General features: G+C 34.9%; 1 protein-coding gene across 6 annotated transcripts in view; it reads left to right on the plus strand.

The window, feature by feature from the left end:
* The first annotated feature begins 1,002 nt into the window (after window positions 1-1,002).
* The window catches only part of LOC127852809 (chitin synthase chs-2-like), a 179,381-nt gene continuing 163,267 nt past the window's right edge, over window positions 1,003-17,116 (plus strand). For 2 of the 6 annotated variants that reach the window (XM_052386799.1, XM_052386798.1), the window contains exons 1-2: window positions 15,873-16,270; window positions 16,727-16,861. In XM_052386799.1, the coding sequence (XP_052242759.1) occupies window positions 16,003-16,270; window positions 16,727-16,861 (403 nt within the window). In that variant the 5' untranslated portion in view covers window positions 15,873-16,002. Of the gene's footprint in view, window positions 1,127-15,870; window positions 16,271-16,726; window positions 16,862-17,116 lie in introns of those variants that run through there. The other 4 variants (XM_052386801.1, XM_052386796.1, XM_052386795.1 and 1 more) reach the window with 4 other exon arrangements.

A 17,116-nucleotide genomic window follows, 5' to 3' on the forward strand; every position in this document is an offset into this window, starting at 1 on the left:
GGAACACATTAAGATCAAATGTTCTATGTGAAATCCAATCTCATTTCCACGTATTAAGCAGCGCAAAACCTATAAACCATTGATACATTTTAAGATAATTGCATTGAAGGGCACGAATACGCATTTGGGTGACCGTAATATTGCTTTTATTTTTTGTTTGTTCTAAATTCTCCGAGTATGACATACTAATGGGGTAATTGTGATAAAATGCTGCGTATCGGCAAACAATGAATATACCCACAAATGGTCTATGTGTGCATTGCACTAAAGGTTACATTATACTGATTCAAATACATGTAATTACCAATAATGTAAATGCGTAAAAATGTAGACAAATATAAATTCAACATGGTAATTATATTAAATATTGGATATATGCAACATAGAGCGCACATGTAAATAAAAGCCCAAAAGTTTCTGAACACACAAGCCTTATATTTTGTTGTCAAGGGAATAGTTTGAGAACTTTCTCAGGGAGGTGATCGTCCCGAATACCTCGTGATCGCTTATTCGCTGTGCCAATCAGATTGAACTGTCTCAATAAAGACACGTGCAGCGATTTGATAATTTTTGTAAAGTAACAGTTATTGATCTGAACAAGTCGCACAAAAGCGTAACATCGCCGAAAAAATGTGTTATATGTATCTGTTACACACTTTTTTCATTCATACTCAAGCGATGTTCGTGATCTACAACTCATTAACCCATTTATGCCTAGCGTCTAGAAAAAGGGCCTTGGCAAACAGCGTTGACCCAGATGAGACGCCGCATGATGCGGCGTCTCATCAGATTCTTCGCTGTTTGCTTGTAGGAATTTCTGCAAGAAATATTCTAAATATAGAAATAAATATACTAGACATACCTAATTTTGGAAATAAATTGAGATTTATAACGATGGGAGAGTCCACTAGGCATAAATGGGTTAAAAGAAAACGTTGCAAATAACGATAACTCGGATGAGTCACGTGATGTTATATATGAGGAAGTTGTTTTTGTGTACAGCGGGGTAAAAGGCGGAAAGCAAACCGGTGTTCATCACAAGATATATTTTAAATTACTCGCAAACCATGAAATTTGATAACGTACCGATAATAACTGCGTAGTATAATCTGAACACAGTCGATGGGTATGTATAATCTCTTTTCTGTCGATTTTAAACTTTTTCAAATATTATAAACTGTCAACACTTAAATCTGCAACATACATGGTAATAAAGATCGATGATCGTTATTATAATGGATGTAACTTCTTGATTCGTGAGTAATTGTTATTTATTATAATACTGAAATATATGTATTTGTTGTTGTAATTTAAACAGTTGTGTTTGCAATATGCATGGTAATTAAAAGTGGCGTGTTATTATATAATTTAGCTTTGTTCCTTAACTGCTGCTTTATTGTGGGTTTTTTTTTTCAACGAAATACAACTATAATTGAATAAATATATAATTCAATGTAAATTACGTTACATGCAATTTAAGTATTCGAATTCATTCAGTCCACGGTTAACTAGACATGTTCTGAATTAAACTGAGCGCTCGTTAAAGCAACTTGGTTTACCTATTTTCGAAAATTTTCACAAATGTAACTTTACCAATTTGATAATATTGAAAAAGAATTCAAGACTCATCCGTATTGTATATATCTAAGAATACAATTAAGCAGCAGTTAAGGAATAAAACATAATTACAGAAAATAAAACAAGTCGGTCTTAGAAAGTATTTTCTTGCTGCCCAAAACTAAGAAAACACAACTTTAAATGGATCGCTTCACAGATAGGTAAAATGACCGTTTTCAAATAGTGTCATTGAATCTGAAATAAATATATACATGTCATTCATACAAGTAAAAAACGCTTATCTGAAGATAAATGAAATAATTATAGTTAATTATGGGTTATCATTCATTTAGCATTTGAAAGCATTTTCATCGAATAATTTCAGAACAACATGCATCTCGAACAAAGTGTGAATTGACAAAATGGTAGCGCGTTAGTTTTTGCTCCAAAAGAATAATTTCGAAGGCAAAACATGTCTTTAACCAGTTTTGCAATTGTAATTATCATATATCACTCCTAATATGGTATATTCGCTAGTAAATGCATAAAATGACATGTTTTAAAATAAAAGCAATGTGAACGATTCTCTTTAAATGTCATGCTGAATTGTAAACAAAGCAATATCTACATGCTCGATCATAATCATTATAAGGAAGTGTAAATACAGGTGATACTGCACACCACATTGTAATTAATAAAGGCAATGTAAAATCTTAAAATCACCATTCTTGTAATCACTATGTACATTAAAATGGAAAAATACAAATGTAATATGTAAGGAAGATATTTTGTCGTGAACGCATCTTATTGTGTTACCGCTTAGCTTAAAGCGAGATTATACGATTTTGTCAAATATTTATGATTTTGTATAAAATGTGTAAAAAAAACCTTATTGTACATATATTTCACTATAAATTGAAATAAAAGTTAAGAACAACATGTGTCGAAAAATGCGAAATAAGCCAGATATTTAATTCTGAAATCGAAAATGTCTGTACAGTCGAATTCGCCAGCATCAACATGTAGTTTAAAGCGAGTATATACGATTTTGTCAAATATAAATGAATTTATATAAGATGTGTACAAAACTTATTATATATTTAATATAAAATAAAATAAAAGTTCAGAAGAACATGTGTTGAAAAATGCGTAATAAGCCAGATATTTAATTTTGAAATCGAAAACGGCTGTACAGTCGAATTCGCCAGCATGTATATCATTCATGTACGATGTGAATCTAAACTTTAGTTTAACAGTTCATTTTAAATTTCTGCAACGATATTTATTCATACGACACACGAACACTAACTCTGGTCCTAATTAAAGACGAATGCTTCGGTTATTGTAGGAAAATATGTCCGTCACGATCGACTCGGTGCGCTAATTTGTCTTTGCTGCATTTTATGAAATTGGCATTTAATGTATAATTTTTCTTGCCTATTTTGTGTTATTGTAACATATTTTATCAATTTATTATAATTAAAAACAAATAAAAAATCGTACATACTCGCTTTAAAGTGATATTATGGGCATTTAATGTTGAATTGAGCTGAACATAATTAATAGGTCAAAAGAGTTAGTTAAAATGTGGTTACTGACCAATTATCTGCAACTCATCTTGCTACCAGTTGTTTATAAAAATATATTTTATATCTGATATTTTACGTGACTCACCCAGTCCTCTAAGCCGAAATGATCCGTAAAACAAAACTGTGTCTTTGTGTCGTATGAACGAATCTGCACTAAAACTAAATTTATGTTCACATCGTACTTGCATGATCAGTTGTCAAACGAAAGTATGGTTGATAGTCAAATGCATTATTTTTCTCTTTCCGGAATATTGTTTTAGTATGTTAATGCTGCATTAACGAATATAAGTGTATATGAAGTGAAAACACCAAAAATAAACAACGGTTGCGATAGACGCCTATAAACTGTTAGGTGCCCAAAATATCACTTTAAGTGCACTATAGTATGTTGATGCTGCATTAACAATTATAAGTGTATATAAAGTGAGAACACCAAAAATAAACAACGGGTGCGATAGACACCTATAAACTGTTAGATGACCAGAATATCAATGTAACGGTTCATTCTAAATTCCTGCAACGATATATATTCATACGACACACGAACATTAACTCTGATCCTAAGAAAAAGACGAATGCTTCGGTTATTGTAGAAAAATATGTACAAAATATCTTCGTCACAATCGGCTCGGGGCGCTAATTTGTCTTTGCTGCATTAAATGAAATTCGTCATCAATTTTAATTTTTCTTGCCTATTTTGTGTTATTGTAACATATTTGTATCAATATATTACAATTAACACGTATAATCTCGCTTTAAAGTGATATTATGGGCATTTTGCACTGTTGAATTGAGCTGAAAATAATTAACAGGTCAAAAGAGATAGTAAAATGTAGTTACTGACCAATTATCTGCAACTAATCTTGCTACCAGTTGTTTATAAAAATATATTTTATCTTCGATATTCTTATGTGACTCACCCAGTCCTCTAAGCCAAAATGATCCGTAAAACAAAATTGTGTCTTTGTGTCGTATGAACGAATCTGCACTAAAACTAAATTTAGGTTCACATTGTACATGCATGATCAGTTGTCAAACGAAAGTACGGTTGATATTCAAATGCATTATTTTTCTCTTTCCGGGATATTGTTTTAGTATGTTAATGCTGCATTAACGAATATAAGTGTATATGAAGTGAAAACACCAAAAATAAACAACGGTTGCGATAGACGCCTATAAACTGTTAGGTGCCCAAAATATCACTTTAAGTGCACTATAAAACGCGTATGATATCAAAATACTGGTAGTTTATGTAACTAAACAGTAAAACATTATTTTCGTCACTTGATACACAACATTATACGATTCATGAAACCAGAGAACATTAAAGTAATTATTTACAGTGAAACTTAATAGTAAATAGTTTGATACATGTAGATTGACTTCATTTGTCAATGTGGCATAATGGATAAGGTGTCCGCCTAGCGATCGGGAGGTCATGGGTTTTCCACGAAACGGACTCAATAGCGTTTCTATATGCCTGAGGCTTTCGATGCAATCGAGCTAAAATAAATAGGTTCAAACTAAAAACATTTGTCAGATTATGTAAGAATTATATCGCATTTTAATTGTATATAGCCGATCAAGAACTCTTTGTCGTGCTACATGTTATGCGCTTCCTTTTAAACATAGCGTTCTATTGTCATTCACAAATACTTATTTCTAACGTTAGACAAATCATCACCATCATCACCATCATCGCCCTCACCCTTATCATCATCACATCATCATCACCACCATCATCATCGTCATTTATCATATCCCGTTATAATATACAACAAACAACACCCAAAATCGACATATAGAGGTTCAAAAACGTTGTTGATATATAAGACGAATTTCTATATAAGTTTGTTACAAGCAGGTGATGTTAATGACTTCCTCATACCTCTGTTTACTTGTTACCGCTTGAATTGTCTCTTTTAAGTCTGTATGATCGCTTCAGGATTTATTTTAAATCAAGAATTTTACATTGTCTGCATGTCGATTGTCGCGTCTATATATTTCACTAATATTAAAGAAATGAGTTTTACCGTGTATAATTGTAAATAATCATGTTGCATTTTTAATGTAATTTATTTATTTAACAAATCGCCTATTTGACAATGCAGGTCATATTACTAAAATAGAAAAATGAATCTGCTCAATAACTGGAGTAAGGTTCATGCTATTGTGCTACTATCATACATCATACTATGTTGTGGTTGTAGTTTTAAGGCATATCAGAACCGTGATTCCGTTTGGTTTTGTCGAGCTATGGTCACGGCCCCTGTTCCTAATATAGAAAGACAAATCAGTCTGTGTCCGCTTTATTATTTGACTTTTGAAAGAGGTATTGCATCCAAATTGTGGGTGTATGAAGTAAGCTTGTTTGCCTGTTTGGGGTTGCATTTGGTATCATTTGGTATAGGTCGCTTTACTTAAAATAGAAAAAAAACGTTCCCCCAAATATCTTTAATTTTGATATTGCCAAGATTTTTTTTGCATTCAGACCTGGCTATGGATTGCTTTTGTGACCGGTCTTATCACTTTTAGTAAAAGAGACTGCTATTTGCGCTCAATAAATTGAGTTTGAATCAAGATATTGCGCTGAAATGTTGTGTAAAGATATTGGACATGCAGATATAGCTTGTGATTGAACCATTAATTAAAGCACTCCAAATTAATTGGCAAAATGTTTACAGCCGAGTTTCGTAAAAGCGTTATGATTCTTTTGCTTTAAAGTGTAGAAAAAGATACGCACATCATGTGCATGGACTGTGATTAATTCAGTTTGACAATTAGAGTGAAAAAAGCATTACTTACATGCACTTTATCGCTATTATCTTATGTATAACAATACGACAATGAATACAATTTAATTCAGCACACATATAGTATATACCGAATCATTTGCCTAGTGGATAGGGCGCTCGGAAGTTCGAGCCCCAAACGGGTCACGTTCTAACATGGCCTTATTCACACTGCGGCTAAATCAATCGAGGGGCGCTTTCCTGCGGAGTTAAAATGTGCATCAATTAAGGTGTTTCACGTAAAAGAGGGCTTCAGTCCATTTGTATTATATAACTAATTTTTACAATCCATTTGAAACATGTTTTATGGACGTATTAATTTATATGTCATATACATTCCTTATGGCTCTGTAACGCTGTTTTATCAAAAGTTGCATAAGGTAATTACAGGTTATTTATGACTGCTGATAACAAATACACATGCTCGTGATATGTGTGCATGCAGTCATGAAACGTGTGTAAAGTGAATGTATAAAATCATTTTTGCATGTTAAGTGCAAGGGACCCATTTGCAAAAGTTATTTCCACTTTAAGAGCGTATGTCATTTATATGAAAAGACATGCTATGTGAGACCAAGCGAGAAATAACACATACGACTATGTTTTGTTACTGGATAATCATAATTAATAAAATAATAAGCAAGCTTTTGTTTATCTCGTTATTAAAGCGAGTTTATACGATTTTTGTAATATATTGATAAAAATATGTTACAATAACACAAAATAGGCAAGAAAAAATAAACATTGAAGACGATATTTATAAAACGCAGCAAAGACAATGTCATTTGTTTGTTGACTAATTTCCCCATGCATTGTTTTAATTTATTTGATTATTTATGTTATTTTGTAACTTCGTTTTCTTATATTGTACTTTTGATTATTCTAAAAACTGTAGTATTTTAAGTTAAAACAGTATATGCCATTATTATTAAATGCGAACAAATTGTCAACAAGTCCCTTTAAACGTGCACTGCAACAAGGAAGGCTGGTGAAGAAACCCGGAAAATAATTTTAAAAAATAAGAGAGAGGTCAAAAATTTCTATAACATATTGTCATAAAATATGAAGTGATGTCAAACAAGCGATGTTTTATACATCAATTAACAATAAGTTCATCATAGATAAATATATACATGTATACATTATATTGTATTCTAGTGTAACCAAGTGACATTAATGATTAAGACTATTAACCTGTGCGATAAAATGCAAACAGCCTTTCAAGCTAATACCCTTAAGCATTTAACAGAAGCGATTTTGTCACAGCTGTTTAAATATTCTTTAGTGGCCTAATGTTATATCTTTGTTCGAAACTTATGCAACAGTGTGACAAATGCGTTTAACCTCATAAATTCTTCGCAATGCAAGAAGTCGCAGGATACAAAACAGTTGATCATTCAACTTCCCGTTTCACACATACATAGCCTTTGCAATTTTCTGATAATATTCGTAAAATGTGTAAGGTTAATTTATAACTAAATTGAATCTTATTCTTGTTTGCAGTACGCAGTACAAAGGATCTATATGCGACTTGGTGCTGACGATAGCCGCAAACACTTAGATGCTATACTGGAAAAAAATGCTATAACTTTGGTAATATCCTGATCACAGTCTTAAATTTTTTTTATGGAAATCGACATTGCGTGGCCTTCTTTTTACTTTTGAGGCAAAAAAAGCAACTTTTTTAAGCCCTTAATGGATATACTCTTACGGTTTATTATTGTGCACAATACGAGCGTCGTCTTAGACTGAACAGTAAACTTCTATACGAGTCTATTAAATTATGTGAACTAAAGTGTTACTTATCACGAGAAATAGACATTGCAGTAAGTAGCTCCTGTCAATAATCATTATCCATTCGTTAGAAATTGTGTTCACTCTTTTCCATTGACTCTGTCTACTTTTCACGACAAATAATCACGTGACGTTATCCGCGTTTCGTTGCCCGTATATGCAATTAAATGTGTACGTATTTATTTATTAAGAAATCGCGACTGGCCCCATAAAATTCTATAATTAAAATTTCTTTCCCAATCAGCTTCAATGTAATTTTAATAAATGATAACGCGTTTAAAATTAAGTTTACACCTACTTTTTTAGCTCGATTGCATTGACAGCCTAATGTTTATTGAAGCGCTCTCAAGTCCGTTACCTGGGTAGAACCAGTTCGTGTTGTCTGTCGGGAGATTTTAGTCGCGTTCTGAGAAAACTGGACATAATGCTTATGCGTAAAGTGTCCACCCAGATTAGCCTGTGCAGTCCGCACAGGCTAATCAGGGACGACAATTTCCGCTTTATGACATTTTTCGTTTAAATTAAGTCTCTTCTTAGCAAAAATCCAATTTAGGCGGAAAGTGTCGTCCCTGATTAGCCTGTGCGAACTGCACAGTCTAATCTGGGACGACACTTTACGCACATGCTTTCTGCACAGTTTTCTCAGAACACGACTCATTTTAAGAACGCTCCCACGGTGGGGATCGAATCAGTGACCTCCCAGTCACTAGGCGGACACCTTATAAATTACGCCATGGCGACCATTGACATTAAATTCCACCAGTGACACTGTAAAAGAATAGTTATTAAAATAACGAAAGAGATTTAGTGTATGCATTCCTTTGCCTTATATGCAAATGTCAATTAATAAAAACTAACAACTTTTAATAACAGTTTTATAAAAACTTCGTTTTATAAAACAGTGAAAACAATAATTATAAAAATAATCGATTATATTCACTGTTTTCTTTAGACAGACGTCGTAATTATTCCAACAAAATATTGCAGTTTTACCCGTTTAAAATGTAAACAAATGGTAAAAAAGCATAAAATAAACAGATTATGTGTTGGTTTTGGGAGGTTTTGAATTTAATTCTAATCGTGATTGTAGTATTTTTTGCAATATTCTTGAATTATGATCGATAATAATCAAACACCTAAACATCCTATATGATTACTAGCTATCTAATGTACATCTTGTCATTGTAAAAAGCTAATTACATGGGCGTTAATATATTCAGACAAAAGGACAATCGAACGCTGTCGTAAGCATCTGATTATCAGATAAAAACTGAATTATATATTACCCATTTGTAAAGTATACGTTTTAGTTTAACAATCGTTTGCGTATACTTACACAATAGAGATTGCTACCGTATGGAAAAGAACGGATTTGTTGTTGTCGTTTGGGGTCTTATTTCAGCGGTATCTTATCTACTCATTTTCCTTTGTATAGGTTTTAATTGAAAACGTGGTATACTTAACCTATTTATGCCTAGTGGACTCTCCCATCCTTCTAAATTGGATCAATTTATTTCCAAAATTAGGGATGTCTAGTATATTTATTTCTATATTTAGAATATTTCTTTCAGAAATTCCTTTAAGAAAACAGCGTAGACCCAGATGAGACGCCGCATCATGCGGCGTCTCATCTTGGTCTTCTCTGTTTGCCAAGGCCTTTTTTTCAAGACGCTAGGCATTAATGGGTTAAAGAAAGAGGGGAAAATATGTTAAACGTTTAGCCCATAACCATATTATACCACGTTTACCAAATTACCATATTATGTCTATGAAACTTTGATAATCAATGAAAGGGAAATTTACAACTGTTTAAGTTAAAAACAATGCTTACACACTATACACATTTCACCATTTCAGAGTGAAACTTCCATCTTAGAAAACGCACAAAGCTTCGTAATAAAGGTAACGTATTCACGTCGTTGCGGAAATAATAACAGAATCGGCGTCATAAACACAGATGTTACCGAGAACTCGCCGGGATGTCACTTGAACGTTAATATCTAAGCGACGTCATATACAAACAAAGTTGTATTGTCAACGTCGCAAACACAGTTACGCCAAATAAACACAAAAGAAATGGCAAGCATCGAAGTCAGCGCAACGTCATCGGCATCCACTGCTAGTAAGTGACGTTATCATCGCGTAAATTGTGACGTAATAACAGCACATGCGATATGTATAGCTGCAAAATACCACACAAACATTCCCTTGCTTCAGTTATATGTGTAGCAGTTGTTGTTATTTTTTCATATTAAAAACCATTTTCATAAATTGCATAAAATTATCGTGAAAGAAACTAAACCGAAACAAAATTTATGATTTTTTTATATATTGTTTGCTTGTTGTAGCTTTACCTTTAATAAGATCACATATCATTTATCATCAAAACAATCTAGGAATATCTAACCTTTTGTTGTTTAAATAATATAATATTGAGTGAAATGTTCATGACCCAAACGAATATTTAAACTCACTTTCGCCTCAAAAATATATGAACATAATTTAGTATCAAAATCCAGACGACCTAAATATGAGGTGAAAATCCATTAACCAATTTTGCACAGACATTAATGCACTTGATCTTATTCTATGGCGAAATGAATTTCTTTTCTTATCATTAAACTTCAAGCAACCATGGGAACGGAAGGTAAAAAAGCGCCCAGAAAGAATAAACTAATTATAGAAGCGGACTCAAAGATCAAGCGAGAACTCAACCGGAAGGACCTCAAGTATAGTCACCGGCCGTCCGTCTGCGTCGTCATCATAAAATGGTTCTCAACTGTCCTCCTCTTCTTGCTTCTATTGGCTTTCGTAAATTTTAGCAAAGTAAGTGAATTCAGTTTTTGTCTGCTTTGTTATTTTAAGAATTAAAAAATCTATCCCCGTCATGTTCAGGACCCGGTAGAATTGCCGATGGCTCCGTCGGTTTGTAATAAGAACATTTTATGGCGGCGTTCAGAGAGTCGTGTCCTTATAGGCACTAACTTAAACGTGTCCAACGTATCCACGTTACATCGACTTGGCGTCCTCTATACGACCGAAACAGTAAACAGTTTGAAAAACGCCAATAATAGTAGTGAAAATCCCTGTGTATTTTTCTTAAAGAAATCAAATACTGCCAACCATCACGCCGTGAGTTCTGCTTAACTTTGTTCGTGTGTACGCGGCGAGACCAATTCGTAATTAGGGTCATGGTCTGATGTTATGTATGCATTATTATGTATTAGAGGCTAAGGATGGTACTAACAGTCCAATTGCAGTATCAGACATACCGTACCTACAGCTCAATTAAGGCCAGGAAAGGAAAGCTGGTAAGGAGCAACCTGTGAAGACAAGGATAACAAAAGAAATACGTTTGGTACCGAGCAATCCGCACAAGATATGACAGGTCAGCCCATCGATCATCGGGGACATCACTGCGTCTTCACTACGTTCTCAGCGCGAATTCAATGTGATGACCGCGACCTTGGACAAGTACAGTATTTCCTGAGTCATATTTAAACCGTGGCCAATTTGTTCACTTTAGACGCATGGGGACTCTGCTATGACACTACTGCGTTGCCACTATTTTTATGAGGTACTTATTAAGGCCCTATCGCGTTCATGATCGTAGTTTATAGTTAGTGGAACCCCATCTTCCGCATTACAGTGTAAAATACACGCAAACTATCTAGTGTGGACTTCATGACGTCGCCTTTGACCACCGCTCAAACGTCGAGATACCGCAGTTTAAACACAGTGACAGCGATAACTGCGGGATGTGAACACTGCGCACATGCGAAAAAAATATTAGAAAGCAAGACATCGGCGCGATGGTTGGCGGTATTTGAAATAATAACGGAGAAAAACACATTTAAGCAAACTTATGGTATAAAAAAATTTAAAAAGAATCAATCTGATATCATTTGTAAGTTCCGTTTGTAGTGCAAAAACGCTTATTTTTTCATCAATTGTGCTTCACAATGAGTTGTATTTGTGATATTTTGGGCGGATATGTATACTAGAAAAACATTTCAAATACTTCACCATGATTTTCAGATCGGAGCAATCTCGCTCTCTCACATGATGTCTCACGGAGTTTTAGAAACCGGGACTGCACAGCAACGCGCACATTGTATTTTGGTTTTGCTGCAGATCGCAACAATCGTTCCTCACGTGTTCAGCTTTCTACGCGGCATCCTCACCGGTGCGTTGCGGAAGGACATCCCCTGGCCCAGCCGACGATCCCTTATCGGGGTACATGCCGTCATTTACGAATGTATTTCATATTAAATTTGATTTAATAAGACCATAAAGTTCATCTTAATTAATCTGACGCTAACCTTTACGCCAACAGATGTTCCAGACCCGCTATGATGAATGCATTACTTTATACTGTAGTCTTTTTCAAAAGATACAGGCCTTCTACATAAACTTCCTGGTATATTGTCATATATCTCATAAAACACGTGCTCAAACAATGAAGGCCACGATTTAAGCGCGTGTTTACGTTAATTGAGTTAACACGAGAAGCGTCTATGTTTGAGAGCTAAACGCGCAGATTTTTCTCCACACAGGGCGTGGCACTGAGCGTAGTGGAGTCAGTTGGAACCACGCTGTTCGTGTTCTGCGTACCGGGACTCACAGGGCCGGGAACTACGGTGTTACTTATGAGTGGGGTCTTCGTACTTCCCGTCCTTGACAACGCTTTACATAGCTGGATGGAGCATAGGGGGAGCACGGCCAAGTTTTTCTTTACGGTGGCTCTCGCATTTGAATTGGCTGGTTTGGGTTTAGCAGGTAACGGATATTTGCTTTTTCAAAGTCGTGATCATTTGTAAAGGCATAACTATCATTATCATCATGATCAGCATCAGCAGCACAATCGGAATAAACACATCAACATCGTCCACCGAATCATCATCATTAGCACCAGAAGTAGAAGCAACAGAAGTAAAATCGACCTAATTATCATCTTCATAATCGTCTTCGATTATTTCAACTAAGGTAGAATTGTCATTTATGTCATCAACAACATCTCTGCCAACATGGCCCGTCACCCAAATAACTTGGTTACCTTTCAGGATACACGTTCGCGAACCATAACAAGGTCCCTGATCAGGACGTGGGCACTGTGGGGGATTCCACCAGCTTTGGTGTAATGGTTATTGCTGTGCTATGCCTCTCCGTTGCCTGGATACCGGCCATCCAGTGCCGTTTGTTGAACACCGGAAGTGACGCCGACGTGACGTTAGCACAACCGATTGACGAGAGTCTTGTGTTCGCCAGCGAAATCATGGGGCACAGCGAGCCATCAAGTAACGGATACCAATCCATATGCAACGTAAGACGTACTTCATTTTAGTAAGACTGAAATTGTTTGTAAATGACCTTAAATTAAAAAAAAAACATTTTACGTATTATATTTATTTTTATTGTCTGTATATGCACTATAACTTTAATTATGGACATCGTATTTTTTTATCTTTTGTCTACTTTTATTCTTTTGTATTGTTTTTTTTTAAATTATTGGTGGATGTGTTTTTTTATTGCAAAAATACGTGTTTGCTTCTAAAAGACGGCTACCTTCAATATTTACAACTTATTATCGGCGATTCCAATTATTTATTAGTAATTATAATGCGTTAAATAATTATTATTTAAGGGACCTTTTCACAGATTTTGGCATGTATTGAATTGATACATGTAAACATTGGATCCAAAAATCTCAATTAAATAAACAATAATAAAATAAAAGAAATAAAAGTAACCCTTAAAGTGATATTATGGGTATTTTTCACTGTTTAATTGAGCTGAAAAGAATAAACAGGTCAAAAGAGTTAGTTAAAATGTGGTTACTGACCAATTATCTGCAACTCAACTTGCTACCAGTTGTTTATAAAAATATATATTTATATTCGATATTCTTACGTGACTCACCCAGTCCTCTAAGCCGAAATGATCCGTGAAACAAAATTGTGCCTTTGTATCGTATAATCGAATCTGCACTAAAACTAAATTTAGGTTCACGTCGTACATGCATGATCAGTTGTCAAACGAAAGTACGGTTGATATTCAAATGCATTATTTTTCTCTTTCCGGGATATTGTTTTAGTATGTTGATGCTGCATTAGCAAATACAAGTGTATATGAAGTGAACACACCAAAAATAAACAACGGTTGCGATGGACACATATAAACTGTTAGATGCCCATAATATCACTTTAACTAGGCTCGAACCACTGACCCCTAGAGTAAAAATCTCTCGCTTAAAGCACTCGGCAATCCGTACTCATACAAGAAGTGATGTATTTTATACTTTATATAAGCAATCCTCGTAGCATCACAAAACATAACAACACCAGAACTCTTCAAAGTATTAAATCGTTTCGCGTTGCTACGCTTTATAATTTTCAGGTTTTAAATCGCCAAAAGATGCATATAATGGATATTTTAAAGCATAGTAAATATTCAGTATTACTGTTTCCTCACAAATATCATAGCTACAACGAAATTTTGCGAATCTGAATCAAATTTTATTAATTTTGTCAATTTACCAAACCGTGAAAAGGCCCCTTTAAGGTAAAAAATAAACATTTATGAGCGAGGCACGTGATTATGTACAATGTGTTTAGACGTGTGTTGTTCTTGTTCAGATTATTTAAGAATTCAAATTACAAAATACCATAACTCTAAATGAAAGCACTATTATGTAATCTTCTTTATCATACTAATATAACTTTGAAATATTGGAACTTAAAATTGCTCTTATCACATCTTCTGAAACATAGGCTTATACTATGGTTTTTATACTCATTTTAACATGGATCTTCTCATCCTTGAGCGATCTAATGCGAACACGCATCTTGAGGAAACGGGATAACTACGGCTAATACTGTAAAACATATTTATGAATTACTCAATTAAATAAAAAAGATAATTGCCAATACCTATTAATAAAAGTGTTGCCTAACATATAATACTAACAATGTAAATGCGATTTCTGTTTCGTATACTTTTGCTGATAATGCCAATGTAAACACTTTTATATTGCTATTCTTGTTACACTAAAAACCAATTACATCCTGACCAGTACTCTCACTGTGACGTCTTTAGCAAATTTTACTGTACAATAACTCTGTGGGTTATACTTAAAGTTGTAAACAATTACTTTTTATTTGTGAGGGAAGCAATTGTGCAAATCTGTATGGCTTAGCTACGGTAGGAACCGTAACCCATGACTGCCTGTATGGATAACTGCAGTAAAATTTAGCAGACGACAAATGCTTACAGCGTTTGCTCTAACCACCCCATCTACCTGTTCTCACTGGTACATTACATAGAGTTTATTTAACAGCTTGAAAGACAGCGTTGGCCAGTCTAGTGTTTATCATTTGAATCTGTACATATTGGCTGCTTTCATGGAAAACGGGGCTTAATGCATGTCAAATAAGATTAGCCTGTGCACACTGATTAGCTGCAGCAATGATTTGAAAAAACACACATCTTGACCTGTGCTTTAAGACACGCTCTTTATAAATTTGAATGGGTTGTGGTCATTTCAAACTTGCGATATAAAAAGCTATAACATAATTTTGAAAACTGAGTTGCGTCTAAGATTATACAACAGCGAACAAATTCAGTGCCTTCAGCGCTTTGATTAATATCACTTCAACTCGGTCGTCGCAGCCCGCGGTTCTGACATTTTCTGAAATTCAGCAATGTATTGAAGCCTCCATAACGCTCAAAATCAACGAAAATTTCGTGAATTATTTATTAAAATAAAGTTAACACCTAAACAATCAGTGTTCCTTATAGTAATAGCCACAATTTCGACGCTAGATGTGGTATGATTACATAGATTTTTGTGGATACAAAATGCTCGTTTTTATTTATTTGTGACACAATTAATTCCATGTTAATTTCCCGCGAATATATCTTTTCATGCGACACACGAACACTAAAATGGTACCATGTTAGTGTTCATCTGTCGTATGCAAAGATATCGTTGCGGGAAATTAAATTGGAATAAAATAAGTAAAACAATAATGAAAACGAGCAATTTCGTATCTACAAACATCTATTTAACCAGACCACATCTGGCGTTGAAATTTCGGCAAGTGCCATAAGGAACAATGATTTTTAATTGTTTACCTTTATTTTACGAAATATTGTACGAAATGTTCGTTGATTTTGAGAAGTAATGTTACTTTAAACTATATTCGATATGCTTTTGCTTATACTAACACTTCTTACACACACCCCGTATCTTCGCATCGTAGAGCAATCATATGCGACCAAGCGTCCGATTGAACAATGTTATCGCCGCCCAGCCCGCCCCTAAACCAAACCGGAAGTTGGCCCCGTCTACGTGGAAACTGACTATTGTCATGTCCGCCGTGAAGGCTGTGTGCATATTTGGCTTTTCCATCCTGTTTTACGCGGAGGTGTTGCCCAATGCCTCTGCTGATGACTGGGTGAAGGGATGGGGGCAAATGAGCCAGCTGACCAAGACTGATTGGGTGATGTTCGTCGGCAATATCGGCGGGACTTTCTTTGGTAAGTTGCTAAAAAAAATATTGACTGATTTCAATTATAATCTCCATGACTTGAATGATATTAAGTTGCATGAAATTACTCGATAGTACAGACGTCCAGGAGTTTTTATCCTGATCTCCATAACTTTAGAAAACCCAGTCCAATCAGTAGAAACAAGCAAAGCTTAACCTGTTTTGTAAACAAAATTCATCTACTACAGTTGTTTCATTAAAAAATATAGTTAAGAGTTATGTGATTTTGACAGGTTTTCAAATGGGACAACAGGGTTAAATACTTCTTTTTTTATGTTTTTCTATTAATAGTTTGTTCCATGGTAAATCCATAAACAGACCGATGGAATGAATATCCGCATAAAGTCATTCACGATTATCGAAATATATTTAACAAGGCTTTTGTTTGCCAAAAAAACATGACTATAATATATGGATGTTTATCTTGCGTTTGACGCTTTTGCAGGATATTTCACGGCTTACATCGCTTGCACCACGCGCATGCAGCGGTTCGGATTCTCAGTTCCTTTGACGTTGTTCAGCATGCCGCTATCATACGTCACTTTCTACGCAATGTGCCCGCGTGGTGTCTTGTGTGAAGGTAAGTACACACCTGTTGGCAATCAGACAAATTTCGTATTTGGGCCGTGCTTTGTGAAAAAGGCGTTTAATGCATGGGCGTAAAGTGTCGTCCCAGATTAGCCTTGCAGTCCGCACAAGCTAATCAGGGACGAAACTTTCCGCCTAAGTAACGGAATTTTTGCTAAGAAGAGACTCTTAGTAAACGAAAAATACCATAACAGCGGAAAGTGTCGTCCCTGCGGACTGCACAGGCTAATCTTGGACGACCCTTTAC

This window comes from Dreissena polymorpha, chromosome 12, assembly GCF_020536995.1.
Source record: "Dreissena polymorpha isolate Duluth1 chromosome 12, UMN_Dpol_1.0, whole genome shotgun sequence".
In the NCBI taxonomy this organism is placed as follows: Eukaryota; Metazoa; Mollusca; class Bivalvia; order Myida; family Dreissenidae; genus Dreissena; species Dreissena polymorpha.